This window comes from Diorhabda sublineata, chromosome 2, assembly GCF_026230105.1.
Source record: "Diorhabda sublineata isolate icDioSubl1.1 chromosome 2, icDioSubl1.1, whole genome shotgun sequence".
Classification (NCBI taxonomy): Eukaryota; Metazoa; Arthropoda; class Insecta; order Coleoptera; family Chrysomelidae; genus Diorhabda; species Diorhabda sublineata.
The window spans coordinates 33,359,150-33,377,910 of NC_079475.1; the positions used below are offsets into that span (position 1 = coordinate 33,359,150).

Here is an 18,761-nt window from a genome sequence, read left to right on the forward strand (position 1 = left end):
TTAGTTAAAAATACTATTAGTTAAAGTGAGAATAATTAAATATACACGATACAAAGGAAATAATTTGCAGAGTTGTTGATTCCGACTATTGGTATTTACTAATTTTAATTTCTGTGTATTAGGTTTAGATATATTGCTCCTATATAATTTTTGCTTTTTTTAATTGCACGCTATAATTTATTCTGCTAAATGCAGGTTCGTACGAACAAGCGAACGAACGATTTAACGGATTGTCTCAGAACAAAATTTTATTATTAATGATTTGACTTAAATATTAACTATGGACATTTGTAGAAGCAGTTGACAATTTAATTGCTCAAAACATGTGTTAGGAATACTCATATGCATTTGAAAACACACATATTCGTCACAACAGTATCACTTTCACTATTAATGAAACAATACACTATTCTCCAAATATATATTTAAAATTTTAGTCTTTATTAAGGATATTTGTTACTTACTTGGCTAAAGTTATCGATTTTATATCTTTTGGAGAGAGGAAAATTTCGAATTCTCTTTCTAACGTTTGTTTGATTTCCACTCCTGTCATTGAATCCATTCCTAGTTCTGGTAGAGTCGCATGAGGGCTGACTATTTTAGCATCAGTTATACCTGTTAGAAAATAATATTTTTTGCAATCAAAATAAACACTATTTTGGATATGTACGAATTAAAACGATCCAGTGGATTATGTAGGTTTTGAAAAAGAAAAAGTTATTATAGTTATTTTTATACATTCATAATAACTATTGAAAGCTTAGTGATCTCATGTATCTACTCATCTCAGTAATATAATGTATTATAATGCTCTTCTCAAGTCACCGAAGAAATATCTACATGCGCTCGTGTAAAGTAAATAAATAACAGACACCATTATTTTTATTTTTAAGGGACGCTTTTCATGATGCAATACAACCTGCAATGCAATGCAAGGCGCAATATTTCTTGATAAAAAGCATGCGCAGAAAAAGTACTGCTGATTGTTTCATGCAAGATTTCGCACTTGCAAAATATCATATTGGTACCTATCTTATTGCGTGCTAGCTGCAATTCTAGGGAGAAATCTAGTTACTTTTGGTTTAACAACTAACCTATCTATCAGGCTCCAAAACCAAGGCAGCAGCAGATATATTATAGTAATGACAGTAATCCACTGACCACTTGTCACTTTGTTACTTACTTAGTTTTACATAATTTTAAAATTAAACTTAAAGTAAGGTATTTTTTTAATTCATTTATTGAATTTTTGTTAGTGGCTGCTATGATGCAATGGCATAATGAATATGAAGCTAACGCCCTGTAGTATATCCGCAACAAAGATTTACGGGAACTGCATAAAAAGTCAAATTACTAAAAGTCACGGAGAGTGACTCGATAACCACATAAACACACAGTTTGCACGCTCAAACACTCACAGCCTTTTGCAATTGTATGAATAGTGATTGTTAAAATAAAGTTAGACACATGGTAGCCATAATAGTGAAGGGTGTTTTCTTTCTTAAGTGAACTACTGGGAAAATCTGGAACATTTATATTTATGTTACATTTCCTACAACATAAACTGAATTCTCTCTGTCATTATCTCCTCTAAATTTATATCTTACTTGAACAAAATTTTTTCACTCCGGTGGTGTCCCGTATATTTCGAATCATAATCAATATCCATTTTATAAATATTTTAGCGATAAGTAGGTATTACCAGAATGAAAATAGTTGTTGTCTTTCTAGTCACAACAATGTGGCTCTAAAATCTTCTCATAATGTCCCGAGATATTTAAACGAAAAAATAGTGTATATTTTGTAGTAAGAGTATTTGATTAGCTAGTGGTCTCTGCCAACGAATTTTTCGTCATTTCGTCATTTTTTGAATAAAAAAACCGAATATATTTCTCCGATAAACTCTACACATTTCAGAAACGTGATAGGGATATTTTATGAACTCACCTAATATATTTAAGACAGAATCAACTACATTATCGCAAGAAGATAAACCGCCTCGTTTTTCAGCTACTACTACACTGGACACTATTGTTACATCTCTATGTCTCAAAAAGTTATTTAAGACGTTCAAACAGGACGAGATCTTCTGTTGTAGAGTTCCTCCAATCTCTAACTGAATATGTTCTTCTTGTAATTCTGCTACTAGACCAACCTAATATATTTAAATTATTAAATTGTATAAAAAACAGAAGTAATATATAAATAAAAATGTACATTGCGTTTTAAATAAGATGAATTATTCTGATAAATGTTAACTTAATATTTTTAAAAGTAGTGGAAACATGTATGGAACGTTTTTTGGTTTTGGTTTTTATTTTTTCTGTCATAGCCTTTTCAGTGTTAGAAGTAATGTCATTCCAGCACAGGAAGAGCAAGAAGTCGGTGGCTTATAAAAATAGTAAAACAAAGTTTTAAAGACCAATATCTCACACCTGGGGCTGTCATGTTGAAAATAAAATACGTTTATGCATTTTTCAGGCCTTTTTTTTTCGGAATAGTTAATCGCCAATAACTTTGTTCTATTTTTGTATAGTTTTTTCTGTTTTCAATGTCGAAGAACATTATCGACTGTTCCTCGCCTTAATCATTAACTGATTTTAATATCTAGTGAATTGTTTGAAATTTTTTTAATTTGATACAAAAAAAATACGTCAGGTATACACAAACAAACGCAAACACAATCTCCATAAATCTGATGTGTATCAGACTGACAAGTTAGAATGGATTGAAACTTGTTATGGATCGTTTCAACACATGAGGGTATATGATATACTCGTACTGTTGAGAATTTAGATGAATTAATCTAGCTTGATTTTAATTTATATACCTAGATAGTTTTATTAAAAATTTAGAGATGGGTTTGCCAACACAATTTGCTTCTGTTTTACCGAAACAAATCATTTTTAGGATTTCTTTAAGGGAAAATGATCTAGTTATTTCAAGATTCAGCAATAAATGCATTAATTTTTAATAAATATCTAAAGCAATGGGACGGCTTTTTCCGCTTCAATTGATTGTTGGTACACTTATTCAGTCCAGAAATTGAAATATTGATCAGCAACATATATTTTTAAACGTTTTATCTCTGAATAATAGAAATATGTCCTTTATGAAACTGTATTCTTTGTTTACACATTATTGCAAATATTGCAAATTTATACGTCGAGCCATCGATATTTACTAGGGTGGATCTTAATTATAACAAAAAATGAAGTTGTTTGTTTTCTGGGTTGGCATTTCTTTGAATAAATGGATCAACGACGTACCTATACTATTTTCGACGTACCTAGTATATTTGATGATTTTCCACAAATGAATAGCACAATATTTGCAAGAAGGTTTCAGTTTGATGTTGGACCACATTCAATTATAAAACTTAATAACAAATTCGACAAGAACTTCAGGATTTCTTGAAGGAATTTCACATGAAACATTTAAACGTAAAATTCTATCCACAGTCGTTAACCAGCGAGAATGAGCTTTATTTTTTGCCAAGTTCTCGGACAATACTTCGGTTGATAGAGCTTGATAAATTTCTCTCATAACTTTTCTATAAACTCTATTTTTATTTCTTTCAGTAATTATAATACTGTCTTTTCTGCCAACTTGTACACTCTTCATTTTTTTCAATTCTTTGTCTTTTCAACGTCAACCTATCGATATCCTCTTCTTTGTTTCCGTCGGAAATGTTTCCCAGGTCTTGCAAAGCGGCATTTGTCTCTGTTCGTTAAACTGCGAGAGCGATGGCAGACAAATTCAACTTTTTTATTCACATTTAGGATCATTGACGTTGGTGCAAAGGTCTTGTTCAGATGCCAATGATGAATCTTAAAAAAATGCAATTTGTTTCTTTCTTCTGAAGATGGTTTTCATGTCTTTTAAACTTGCGATCGTTTTATATTCGTAGTTTTGTACTTTTGCCCTTATAGGCACTTCACAAAGTAAAATCCTCGTATTTACAAGAGCTTATCGCTTATAGCTTATCTATATCAAAAAATTTTCTTACAGATTGTCTAAAATTAATTATTGAAAGTGAGATTATTATAGAAACTGTTGGAATTGACTCTTTCAACCATATATTTTGTAATTGTTTTAAGAAAATGTTCTGATGTTTCAGTCTTCATTTGTGGCTAAAACACAACAGTCGAAAGTTAATTCTTTTGGTTCACCAAACACGGGAGACTTTGAAAAATGTCTAGTCTTAGGCTCGTTTTAATCGAATATCTTATTCACTGAAGTAATTCAAACCTCAAGAGGAAACAACGAAAACCCAACAATAATCACCGTTCATAGTATAACCGCACTACTCTCGTAGAAAAAACGAACTGAGCTCATTATCATGGACCAAGGTCAAACAATTAGACTGTCTTCTGTCTAAAAATAGAACACTTTACTTCTTTGGGTACTCACTTAATCCCGAAGCCTTTCTACCTAGTCAGGTGTAAGATATGTTGGAGTTGAATCATTACGTTGGCTCCCTTTTCCACAGCAGTTTCTTTACTCTCCTGTTCTGAGCCTTTTTTCCAATTACCTGCCATCTAATTCCAATATTTATACCTGCTATCTTAATTTCTTCTGTCCAACTCCTCCTCGATCTTTCTTTTTTTGTAAGCATGTGCTTCATATGATTTACTTATTAATCGTTCTTCTTCTATTCTCATAACATGGCTAAATCATCTCATTTGTCCTTCTTCTATTTTGTTCCAATTTAATATATATGGAGAGGTTAAGTGACCTAAATGTGCAATTAGAAAAAATATCAAACATTCCGTAAGGACTTGAGTTTCTTCTGTCCAGCTTCTCGTCGGTCTTGCTTCCTTTTTTACGTAAGTTTATGCTTCATATATCTTCCTTATCAATCGTTCTTCTCCTATTCTTTTAAGATGGCCAAATCATTTCATTTGTTCTTCTTTTATTATGTGTTGAATTTGTTTTAAATTTTCTCTTATAGTGTTATTCCTTATCTTGTCGTATTTTGATTTATTATCTATTTTTCTCAGAAATTTCACCTCTGTACTTTGTATTTTACTTTTATGTTTCTGTGTGAGTGTCCATATCTCAGATCCGAATTTTAATATGGGTGTGTCTATTTTTACATATTTCTTGGTAATGGGTAATATATGAATTTTAATATGAGATAATGTAGCTTGAAGACAATTGATAATAACCTCGAGATAATTTTTGTAATCAACAGCTCTGCGGCACCATTAGTTTTTATTTATAAATTAAAACAAAAATATTTTGGTTATGTGGATTGAAAAGGGAACACATTTTTCATTATTACAAAACAATTTTTCATGTTCCACCTTAATATCTACGCAGGGGTTCATAAAGGGCTATAATTTTTACACTCAGCAGCTGGTGCCAACCATAAGTAACGTAAATGTACAATTAGAAAAAATATCAAACATTCCGTAAAGATTTGAGTTTCTCATAGATAAAACTCTCTTATAGCAGTGGTTACTAGTGATTTGCCTATTTCTAAAAATTTTCGCACAAACAGTGACATGGTATTTTAGAAACCTTACTAAAAGTATCTCTTATGATAACTTCAAATGATAATACTGTTAACAAATATTTATGATCTAAAAATGAGCATTCTTATTTTCTATTATCTTAGAACATATGAGAAAATGGTTAACAATATGTTTTTAGAGCGTTAAAATCCATGAAGCTTTTTTTCTATATGCACAGATATGTCGCTGGCCACTTTCTAGTTTTGAATAGAAGGTGTAATAAACTAAAAAATATTCTCACATCTCCAATTGCTCCCCATTGTATAGCCAGTGCTGGATATCCATCTGATTTTCTTTTTTCACATATCCTTTCCATAATTGAATTTGCCATCCCATAATTAGTTTGTCCAGCATTGCCTCTACCGCAGGACACAGATGAGAATATCACGAAATCTCTAAAACAATAACACAATTTCTTCAAAATAGTAATAACGCAATGATAATGACAATAATTTTCGCGGATGGAGGCTGGTCATTCCATAATCGTTGGAGGACAGAAATATCACGGATAATAGCGATGTGTTTGAAAAGAGCGGGGCTCCGTATACTGTTAGAAACTGTAGGTGTCGTGTATCATGGGGACTAAACCAACAACTAAATCTCAAAATCCCTTGCCAGCTGATAAAAAGAAAAAGCATAGAATAACTATTTGCCATTGCCTTGAAAAATAACTTGACCTTGCACGTTGCAAAAAGGCGAATAGTTACAGAATTGTAAATTAAAGTGCGGCGAATAACCTTCATTGGAAAATAATCTGTAAAAACCAAAATTCTAAAAAAAAAATTAACGGCTGGTATGGAATTCGTAAGAACGAATATCTTTTCATCTAATTTTCTAGTTAGATGGGTGCTCAGTTCATGATGAGAGTTGTTAGTTCAACGAACATTTTTCAAACAATTTTGGACTATCTTCTTTAAAAACTTATCACAAAAAAAGTCTGGAAAACCCACTCACAACTTTGTACAATAATTCAAATGAGCAGATTTCTAATTAATTAATTAATTTTTGACCAAGTATAATTTGCAATTATTTTGAAAAGAGCATAATCTCAATGATAGTTACTAAAATTAAGAAAACTTACTTAAGTTTTGGGCATAATATTCTTGATAATTTGTCTAAATGATTCGTTGCTACTGCTTTAGGTCCAAGTGAAGTTTTAAAAGATTCTTCCGTTTGATTTTCAAATATTGCGTCAGCTAGAATAACAGCTAAGTTAAAAATTGCATCAACATCTCCTAGTTTATTAGCTTGTTCTAAGAGATTCCTACATCCTTCTTCAGTACAAATATCTTCTTGAGATATATGTACCACTGTACCATATGATTTCCAAATTCTAAAAAAATCATAGTTGAAGTTCGACAGAATCATTATTTCTAAAAGTTTCTAGAATTTAGGTATATTTTATAATTGAGCTTATTAAAATCATGGACGTTCTCACATCTGAGAGTGCGGGGACAAAAAATCCGTACAACTGTTCATTTTTTGTTTTTAAATATTGAATTAAATTATGAAATACTAAATCTGGGATATGTCGGAGTTTGCTCAAAATGCTCGGAAATAGTCAGTTGGCCTCCTACAACGTTCTTTGCATAGTAAGCAGTTGCCTTGTCATTGAGACTTCTAAGTTTTGATTTCTGTTCCATTTGTTGCTTCTCTAAAAGTATATAAGAGCAAAACCAATTATTGGGACAACCTAGAGGGGCTGATACAGGCTAAGACTCTTCTGGGAAACTATAACCAGCGAAGATCTGCTGAATGTATGTTAAAACAATTTACGAATACTAACAGGTATTCTATCGGGGCACTGTTAGGTTAGGTTAATAAATACCTGAAGACGCTAGACCTAGTAGATTTTTTTGCACAGAGGACGAAACCTCTATCCACATTCTCTTGAAGTGTGAAAAACGATAATCTCTGACAATTACAGTCATCCCACATTCTAGACTTTCTAAAATGAGTGGGATTGATGGATCATCTGTTAACACTGGGTTCTCCAGTATCGCAGCAAGAAAGGGGGACGCAATAGATCTTTTGGGCTGCAATTTATACGAGACCCCAAATCCATACATACATAGATACATATTTGAGTGCCTGATTTTCTTGATTATTGAACTATACTTTGTTGCTTATGCATTTCATACCTGTTTCAACACACCGACCCGTGAATTGTTTGTTCTACCAAATTATTAACTGTAAATGATTTCCTCAAATCTTGATTTTATTTTAAAACGTGGCAATAATTTTGCATTATTCGATTTCTTCTATATTTTCCATACTTGAAACTAATCTTCTAATAGAGATTTAATGTTTATATTTGGACTGACAAGTGCAATATTTCGAAAAACAATAAATAACAATTTCATTAAACGCTCATCTTACTTGTCCTCAATAACACCGACAAATAAATTTCATACAAATATCTCAATTCTTATTCTTTTTATGATGTTATGAGCCCATATACGGTGAGAATATTTACTGTTTTCAACAGATAAAAAACTAGCCACTTCTACTTATTCTGGTCACTCCAAAGAAATTGGTGAGCCTGCTTAATCAATTTTTAACGGAAAGGCAAAACTAAATAATAATTAGAAAAAGCTGCACCACGAATGTAATATAACAGCAGTGTAATTATAAATATAATTTCGTTATTGTTCTTTCCAATTTCAATATAACTTTTATCGTAGTTTACACTTTCATCTTTATAGTGCCTAGAATATCCATTTGAGAAAACTCAATGGAAATTGGTAACATATCATTTTGACACTGCTTGCATAATACATCCAACTATGTTTATTTTTTAATTAAATGAATTACTTTTTTAATATGTATATGAAATTCCTGTAAAATAATTGAGATTTTTAAAATGTTTACCTATGGCCTATCCAGTTCGAATATCCCAACAATCTACTGAGTGTCCAGGTCGCCTGATTCAACTCAAATAGATTTATTTGTGGGTTCAAAGCTCAACCTAGACCACTTAATTCTTTTTAAGACCTTCGATTAGAATTAGTGATAGATTACCGTTTAAAAACAAAACAAAATTTTTCAAAAAGTTTTGAAAACATTTGAGAATTGTGTCATTGCAAAGTTAGAAGATAAATTTTGCACATTGATTAAAATTGAATTTGTTTTTATAACTACTGTTGTTTTCTTTCACAATAAGAGATGCCTCACTGCGAACTGAGTTTTAAACAACTCCAGTCCAGGTCCGCATTATAATATTTAATTTTCAGAATCAGTGAATCGTCGAAAAGTTTAGGTAAAGAACAATATTACACAGAAAAATTAAACCATTGGAATTCCTAAACAAAACCGGTTACTAAATCAAATAATACTGAGAAAATAATAAAAGTAGATAGGTTATTATACATAATTCCAAATATTTTAACAATCAGTAGTTAGTTGTGAGCTGTGCAAGTGTGCGATGTATTGAAGGTGAAATTATTCTTAAATAAATATTTTATGGACAATAAAGTATATGGCAAACGTGGCTTCAAGATCAACCATCAACCAAGTCTATTTACAGATTCGGTAAACGTCATCTCGAGAGAGACCATCAGATACTCAAACAGTGATTTTTGTTTTTAATATTTAACCGACTTTGTAGTCAAGGAATGTCCAGAAGAGATACTTTCCAGATAACAATGTTTTTAAAAAATATAATTCAGACTACATTCTACAAAATTGCAAAGCAAAGTGTGACAATGAAACGAAGAGGAAATTTTTCAAAAATCACACTTGATAGGTTAACTCCAATACTCAAAACAATTTACACTATGTATGAAACGGAAACATATTCTTGAGGTATCTTTGGTACGAACCCTGGGAAGATTTAAAAAAACGTGGTTTTTTTATATAAAACAGCGAATAAAAGGCAAACAGTAGGCGTTTGATAAAGTGGAGAGACGAATATATAACACAAAGTTCGCGGCATGATTACCACTAGGATACTCAAGGGACCCTTTTGAGTCTTGGTTCAAAAAAAACTTGTACCAGCACAACATGCAAACATGACAAATTTGTGAAATTTCAACTAAATATTCTTTCAAAACAGACATACAGGAGTTTCTACTTGAATAAGATTTATATTTCGTCTTTATATTTTATATAAAGAAGAAACTCATAGAGGTTTTAGAAAAAATAATAATTGCCAAATAATATATTGTAGAAGATATGGCCAAGAGCAATGATCACATGTTTTTAGAATACCTCCGAATACTGTGTTTCAAATCCATTCAAATTAATATGGTCCAATCTAAGAAGGCAGACAATAACTACTAACACTTCATCCAAAAACTCCTTCTATGTTGTAGAACTGATAATGAAAGAATTTTCAAATATTAGCACCGAGAATAGGAGAAATTCCACGTAAAAAGAGTTAAAAACCAATCTATGCAACATGTACTAGTTTTTAATATATTTGTTTTTGTTTGTAATTGACTGATTTGAATGACCGTGATTCTGAGGAAGATTAAAGTGATTTAGAATAATTATAATGTAGTATTATTATAAATGTGACATGGAAAAAACTTGATAAGTCCCAATTTTAGAATTTTCCAGGAAATCATCATAGCTATGAAGTTAAAGAGCTCTTCTCTGTTATGTTGCCAAACATTTTTTAGCTCTATAAGTAACTTTCTTCAAAAAGTGCTATGTAATTTTTACTTTAGTTTTTAAGTCATAGATAAATAGAGGTTAAGCTCGAAAAACAACTAAAGTGTGTCATCTAATTTTTTTTGTTGTGATCACATTGATCTTATTGATCAATTACATTATGAAAGATATTAACCTACCTCATTCTTGCTTTTTGGTATCCAGTTGAAAGTCCTTTTCTTGATGTAAGTACTAAATTTTTGGCTCCTTTCAATATTAACCAGTCTGCCAATTCTAATCCGAAACCTCCCAAACCTCCAACAATAATATATGTTTTTTCGGAGTCACAGAAGTATCTGAAATATCGAATATCAAGCTTTTGAGTTCAGTGAACCTGCATCTCTCTCCAATAGTTGTTTTCAATAAAATCTTATTTGGATAGTACGCTTTATCAAAGAACCGATATTTTTCGAGAATGATTTTTTTGTACTACAATCCCCGAGAAATTATAGGCGTTTATATGTGGAAGAAGGGATAATAAACGCTACTTTGTATTCTACATCAATAAGCGTTCGCAACTGCTCCATCAAAGCAAACGTTTGAACACTTTTCTTCGGTTACTTAGTCATTAGGATCGCGTTAATTATTTTAACGTTGCCGATTCCCAATGATATTATGTGAAACAGATATATTTCAGCACAATCTACTTGAATTGCACTTCTAATAAATATATCGCTCTTTTATCTAGTTATTATTTGAGTAAAGTTATACTCCCCTCATCATTGATAATTATTAAAATATATATATCTATGAAATAAAATTACCCTTCCCCTAGTTAGTTCAAGCTCGCGATGTGATTGTTGCTCCAAATGACATTTTTTTAATTTTTCACTTCGTGGACCTTTTTATATGCGTTTGTTGATCGTCTCGATTTTAGTTAGGTATTTTCTAAATGGAAATTAGTTTTTGAAATATATCGAAACGTAGAGATTTTTATTTGTTTCAAAAACTTATTTCGAATAATGAGAGACTTAAAATCGAGACGAGTAATAGGCAATATAACAACACAATGTACTTTTTTTCATCGAAGGTTTAGCTAAATTGCGTTATATAAAGTTAGCTTGTCAGTACTTTTTCTTCTTCTATTAATATCTTTAACAATCATTTGGTTTAAGAAATATTCAAATTTTATAGTCGGTAGGTAATCAGATTTTATCGTTTTACATTTTTTCGGCGCTTATGCTTTCATGGTGTTTCTCAATGATATAAAAATATTTGTAAAAACTTTCAGGGATGGAGGAGTTCCCTCGTTGCTTACAAATGTTTAAAAGTTTCAAAGAACAAACAATATTTGATGCATGGAAAGATGGATAGTTTATGCTCGAAGTTAAGTGAAAATTACCTTGGAAATCCGACAAAGTATTCTGGAGCTGCTTGTGGGACTTTGTCTTCTTCTCGTATTTGTATCATTACTTTTCCTATATGCTTTCCAGTAGACATATATCTAAAAGCTTCTTCCACTTGATTGTAACCAAAACAAGAAATAGGCAGAGGTACAATACATTTTCCCATATGAGTTTTAATATATTGAGCAACTTTAATCTTTTGTTGAGGGCCCATTTTTAGCATTTCGTCTAACATAATTCCATGGAAAGTGGCATCTTTTTTTAAAAGAGACATCGAGAGCATATTATTCTTGCCAAAATCAAATTTTCCTATTTCGACAAAATTTCCTCCGCGTGCTAAACATCTAACGGAAGCTATAAGCTTTTCTTCAGCCAAAGAGTTTAGTACTACATCCACACCTCGACCTTTTGTATATTTCCGTATCATATGCTCAAATGATAAGTCTCGGGAATTGCCAATATGCTCGGCTAAAAAGAAATTGCTATTATTCTTACGCTTACAAAAAAGGTAGCTCAGTTTGTAGAATACATCGAAATTAATTGGGATTAATTATTTTAAGTTTAATTAATTCGTAAACGTATTGGTATCAGTTTTCAGGAAAAAAATATAGGTTTTTACGATTATATAGTAACTACTGACAATGATACAAACTATAGAAAAATTTACTTACTTTTAAGTTGTGGGAATGTTTTAAGAAGAAATTCTCTTTTTTCGGCAGTACTAACAGTAGTAAATACAGTACAGCCATAATACAGCGCTACTCTAATTGCTGCTTGTCCTACCCCCCCAGTTCCAGAATGGATAAGAATAGTTTGCCCCTTTTTTAGTTTTGATCTCTAAAATTTATGAAATTAGAATATATATTAATGATTCTCTGATATGTGTTTTTGTTCTTAACAAAAACCTTTCGTTATATTTCTCCAAAAGTACTATAAATTTATATAGTATGTTCATGAAGTACTGTAACTTGTCAATATTTCAATTTATATTAGATTTACTGAAGAATATTTAATACATTTTTTTCAAATTACTCAGCATGTCTGTATAAGTCGATTAGAAGTATACAGAGTGCGGCGTTAATCCAAAATAACCTATTAGCATATTTTTTTGACCAGGTAAACCTGTATATATTTTCAGTTTTCAGTCAGAATGATTTTATATTCAATAGTTCCAAAGAGTCGGTCGTTTGAGCTCAAAATTATTAAATAATTGCTTACTAAACAAGTAAAAAGTCGCACTCTCGGCGCGAAATTTATCTATTTAATAATTTTGACGACCAAGGAAGTCAATTGACTTTTATTATTATTTAAAGTTGATCCATGTCTTATGATGTCTATTCATGCTACTTGAGGTCGTTTGGCCAATGAGATCACATTTTGGTTGATTTAATTAATTTTTTCCCAAAAATGCCCCAAAATTTCTATCACTTTGGCAGTAAACTTGAATTCGCTTCATGCTTTCTGTGAGAATATATCGCTGTTTTTAATTTTTTGTGAAACATGTGCTTGTAAGTAGTAGGTTTTCTTGTTATTAATAGTGTACAAATTTCATTAATTATTCCTCACTATCATTAGTGAAAGCTAAAAGGTACTTTCAAATTAAGGTTAATCACATAACAGAAAAATATTTTTATTATGATGAGACGATAGAGTAAATGCGGATAAGCTTATTGTGAACTATCTTTACTTTAGAAATTTGCAGTTTGGAGGAATGTTAAAATTTTTAGTGAATTCAACTAAAAATTGCCGACCAAAGAATAGATGAATATCTATCCAATCAACTGCATTACAAAATGGTGTTATAGTAATATCCGTCTGTACAGTTTGGCAAATATAGGAGTGAATGTCGAGAAACGTATGTGAGGCACAAAGTTAAAATGAGAAAGTATTCGGATGACAAAGAGGTGCACTTGGTGAATTAGTACGGTAAATAATGAACATAAGTACCCTCGCAGTGCTCTTCACTGTCTAACAGTCACAACGGAACTGACAATAGTAGTCAAGTATACCTGCTTGAGAAACCGTACTAATCCCTACTACCATCATCTAGTAACGCGCATTGACGAGCGTGGCTATTTCACATTCATTCCTGTATTTGCCAAAGTGTACAAATTGTAAGATTTCAGCAACATGGTTCATTGTTACACGAGAGTGTTTGAAAATTTCTGAGTAAACTTAAAATTAACTGCACTGGATGTTAGACTGGTCTGTTACGAAGAGTAGAGAACAGCCAGGACCGCGTAAGTGCTTTTAGTGCTTGTTACGCAACGCATCATCATACGTTTTTGTTCAAGTTAATGTAAAATCCGAGGAATTTCAACTAAAAATTGCTCGAGTAATTCGGAGGCGAGTGCCTCTCTAAGACTTAAGTGTATGAATAGTGTTCCTGTTTCCGAAAAGGCCGAGAAGTGGTAGCAAGCTTGCCATATGTGCGGCGCCCCAGAGCAAGTGTTACCAATGAGAACGTCAGCGCTGTACAAAAACTCATTTTAGGAGACCGACGCAGCAGTGTACGCGATATTGCTGAAGAATTGGACTTCAGCGTAGGAAGTACTGTAAAATTTCAACCAGGTACCAATCACAATCACACGTTGGAAAGTTTGCACACGTGTCTACGAATTGGGGGGAACTGAATAATGAAATTTTTTGTAGCAAAATTTCGGTTTATATTTGAGCCACCCTTGTACTTTATTGTTGATGTTTTAAATTACCTAAATAATGTAGTTTTACAAATTATTATTCAACACTTGTAATCAATGAATCTAGAGTTGATAAAGGGAAGTAAATTATGCGTACTAAATATTTTTATTTCCAATTTAAGAGATTATGAAAAACTGAAATTATTTGTAGGGTGTATTATTAAAAAAAAATATGGAGTAACTGTGCATCCTCTATACTTCTAATCGAATCATTCTTAATTATTAAACAAATCTATTTAACATTGTTTTTCAAACGTAACAGAATGAAATATTAGCAGGGTACCTTTCTTTATGTATACCCTGTATATTATATAACTTCATCCCTGGCGTATAGAGAGATTTTCAACTGTTGTCACAAGTCAAATTCTTTTCACTGAAAATTATGAATTATATCATATTTTTTCATTTAAAACAAAACAATACTGAAATGAAAATAACTGAAATTTGAAAACAAAGTTTATTCGGTGAAGTTTACGGTAAATCCAGAATAGATTATTTTATAAATATATGAAAATTATACGGTTTCAGAAAAATCATCAAAATTTTTTTACATATCGAGCCTCCTCATCATCTAAGCTATTAAATAATGCAGCTTATAAAAAGCGCTATTTTAAGTATCATTTGTCAAAATTAGTTGATGCTCTTGTTTATTTACTTACCATAAACAATCCATAGAATACAGTTGTGTAAACAACAGGAATTGTTGCTGCTTCTTTTAAAGACATTGTGTCAGGAACGTCATAAAGTAAATATTCATCCGCTAAATTCAAAGTTGACATCTGCCCGTGAAGTCCCATTCCCATAACTCGTCTTCCACTAGAATTGATTGAAACGAATTTGAAATAAATTTCTGCTGATTAAAATTTTGAAATAGTAGATTCAAATTCACCCCTATAAATGAAAGGTGAAGATTTAGAGAATAAAATAATATGATGTAGTCACACAAACAGGAAAAATGTACGAGATCTAGAAATCATTTAGAAAAAGCATGATTCTGCTTTTAGAAGGGTTAAAAATAAGTATCTGACATACGTTAACGTTATAAATTGATTTTTTTATTATTATTACATAGACTGGAAAGTTACTTAATGTATAATTGTTTTGTACAACATTTTATTCACACAATAGCGAAGCTCGATCGAATTTTCCTAAGTGAATTTTATTTAGAAGTCGAGCAAAAATAGAGGTGCAAGAAGTAAAGGTTGATTAGAAAAATATACTTATTTAATAAAGAACATGTTAACGGGCTTGGTCTGGTCAAAACTAAATTTGAAATTATTGATAGAGCTTATATTTATCGCGAACAGTTTCCTATGTGTACATCATATGCTATAACTATACACACAAGTCAAAGCCTAAGCTCAATAATGCTCTTATGAATATCGGTTCTGCAGTATCTTATTAATGTCCACTTTGGAAGTAATAAAGCGCAGGAATCCTCAATTTGTGAAAACAATAGACTAAGAAGCATTTACGTGGGCTTTGAGAAAAACTTTAGCTGAAGCTAGAAAAGTAGTACCGGAAAAAGAAAAGAGGAAGACTACATACATAAATAAGAAAAGCTCATTAGACAGAGAGAGGGTTTTAAGAAAATTCTTTGTTGGTGTTTAAGAAGTAGAGGGTATTGGAAAGAAAAAAAAGGTGTTCTTACAAAAAGAAATGAGATGCCCAAGTCGTTTGATTTATTCAGTCCCTACTTAAGAGACCTTCTGTCTTAAGTTATTACATAATTAGCTTATCCAACAACATCTTATAGTGACCACAATAATATAGAAAATCTTTTATGTTTGATTAGAATAGATTGACTTGACCATCGCATGAAAACACGATGCCATCAAAAACAAAACAAGTATTTGAACATAAAACAATTTTAATATTAATGTGGACATTATAAGATGTTGTTAGATCAGCTAATTAGATAATAACTTAAGTAGCAATTGAATGAATCAATCGACTTAATATTACATGGATCCCAAAAATTTTCACGGTAAAAGAACTGAGTTGCGAAATTGGTTTTTTTTTTTCACAAGTTTTGTTTTTATGACATCAGAATTACAGAAATTATTCAATGGGACGTTTCTTTAATAGCTGTTATTAACTTTTTAAAAGACAAGGTATGTGGAGGAGGTTTGCTATAGCAGAAAGTTGTATTAAGTATTGTAATATGATAGATTGAAATAATAAGAAAACTCCAAGGTCGTTCTGGAACTTATTGTGTCTAATAATTTAAAACATTTATTGATACCTATTCAAAACGCACAGGTTATTGATTAAAATAGAGTGAAATATGATAAAACAAAGATTAAAATATTTATCACATTGTGTGTATATTTATAACAATAAGTAAAACATGAATGGTTCAAAATTATATTTTTCATTATTCCACTTGTGGGTAAAGTTGTATTTTACTTGGTTCATGGTATGGAAGAAACAACAAATGGTTATCGATTCATATGTTCTGTTTTTATGAACAGATATCTGTGATTTTATTTATTTTACGAACTATTTTTTGCAGACTACCTCGCAATTTGATGAGAAAATAGAACAAAGAGAATTTTCTGTACCCGTTATAATATTTTGCATTAAAAACAACATTTAAATCAAAGTTAAATTTAATAGATATTATGAAAAGTTTGTGCAACGTATTTCAAAGTTGAAAAGGGTTTATTGATTTTTTTTGTCGTCGTACTAAGACAGAAGACGCAGAACGTCTTGGCGCTCAATTAATATCTTTACACGCAAAATTATTAAAAAAATTCACAATATGGTGTTGGCTGATAAGAGGTTGAAAGTATGGGACATTGAATAAGCCGTCATCATCTCACATGATTCAGTGATATCAGTTTTGAATGATAACTTGTACTTAACAAGATCTCGGCAAGATGGGTGCCCCGTTTGTTCAAAATCTACTATAAATGCTCTTGTGTAATAACGGAAAAATGTTTAACAGTGTTTATCAACAATAGGGACAAGTTTTTTAGCTGTTTCGTTACTGGGCGAAACGTGAATCCATAAAATACATCAAGAGCAAACAGTAGTCAAAATAAAGAATTTTTTTACTCCATGAACAAATAATACCGAACAAACTGTTTACACTACCTCTGCCCCAGCACTGACAATTACATTGTTTGACACATGTTTCGATAACCAAATTATCGATTTTAGACACTGGAGATAAACAACTCCACGACTATTTGCAGATAAGTAATGGTTCGACTGAAACATATTCAATCTCAATAATGAAACGATATCATTAATAAATATCTTAATGACTTCGATAAATCTTTTATTTGGAAGCAAATTAGCAATGAGCAAATTAAGGAAGTTAAATGAACTTCAAAGAACACAAATGAGGCTACGTTAATAAATAAATTGATTTTTTTATCCAGAACCTACATTGACTCGTATGTCACTGTTTCGAGCAAATTTTTAGAAAAATTCTTTGCTTGTATACTTGTAATAACGGAATGACAAGCTGAAATACTACAATAACTGTCTAATAACAATAAGTGATCGCACATATTAAAAAAGTAACGGAAATCTACAAAATATTTGCTATTGACAGGTATATTTTTTATAGAAGTTTTCAGCTGTAGTATAGATGTCAAACATATGCATACTGACTGCAAATTATATGTATATTGACACATTTTTCCTTGAAACTTACAGAGTGAATTTTAGATTAAAACTTCAAATCTTTCTAAACCTCTTAACTAATATTTCATGAAGTTATGATAGAAATTTGAAACAATATGATACTAATACTATATTTCTTACTCTGATGTATATCCTGAAAATTCTATTCCTTGGATACATTCTTGTTCCAATCTATTCGTTGTAATAACATCTACAGTTATTTTCGCAGTTGCAGTCATAATATCTCTAAAATTGAGCGGTGCATAATGAACATGAACGAATGTTTTCTCAGGAGGAGTGATCATGTCTTTTTTTAGATTGCTTTCGATCCATTTTATGGTAGACAAATCTCCTCTAGAAGTGGTATTTACGAATAAATGTTCTGATTTTACATTTTCTAGATTATCCAATGGTAAGTGTCTATATGTGCCCCAAGTATTATTTTTCCAAATGTTTATTGCCATATTTTTATCAAGTTGTTGCTTATAAAACGGACTGTTTTTATTAAACTCTTCAGCATCATCCATAACAAACAGCGCTCTTATATAAGAAGTTTCCGGTTCTCTTCTAATACAGTTGACAAATCCCAGAATTCCGCTTAGAGGATTTTGAGTGTATAATACTACATTGTCACTTTTGTGTTTCTTTATTATATCTTGCAATGATTGAACCCAATCCAATTCTTCTGAAGAAGATACGTCTAAAGCAAAAACATCTTTGGTTTTTGAGCATTTCTTTAAGAGAACTATAGTCTCTTCAGGAGTCTTGTGGATTGTGAATATTGTAAAATCATTCACTTTTGTTGTAAATATATCAATATCCAATTGTTCAGGTTCTCGAGATACTAGAAAGCTGTTTACTTTTAAAGATTCATAAGCCATTTTCAGTACCTGAAATAATGTAATTAC

General features: G+C 31.1%; 1 protein-coding gene across 1 annotated transcript in view; it reads right to left on the minus strand.

Annotated features, from left to right (window-relative positions):
• The window catches only part of LOC130440709 (fatty acid synthase-like), an 83,507-nt gene that overhangs the window by 16,294 nt on the left and 48,452 nt on the right, over nt 1-18,761 (minus strand). Inside the window, exons 18-26 of the mRNA XM_056773997.1 lie at nt 17,995-18,743; nt 14,877-15,033; nt 12,190-12,355; nt 11,515-11,986; nt 10,313-10,468; nt 6,601-6,852; nt 5,761-5,914; nt 1,948-2,155; nt 465-615 (exon numbers count right to left, since the gene is read on the minus strand). Coding sequence (XP_056629975.1) covers nt 465-615; nt 1,948-2,155; nt 5,761-5,914; nt 6,601-6,852; nt 10,313-10,468; nt 11,515-11,986; nt 12,190-12,355; nt 14,877-15,033; nt 17,995-18,743 — 2,465 coding nt within the window. The remainder of the gene's footprint in view (nt 1-464; nt 616-1,947; nt 2,156-5,760; nt 5,915-6,600; nt 6,853-10,312; nt 10,469-11,514; nt 11,987-12,189; nt 12,356-14,876; nt 15,034-17,994; nt 18,744-18,761) is intronic.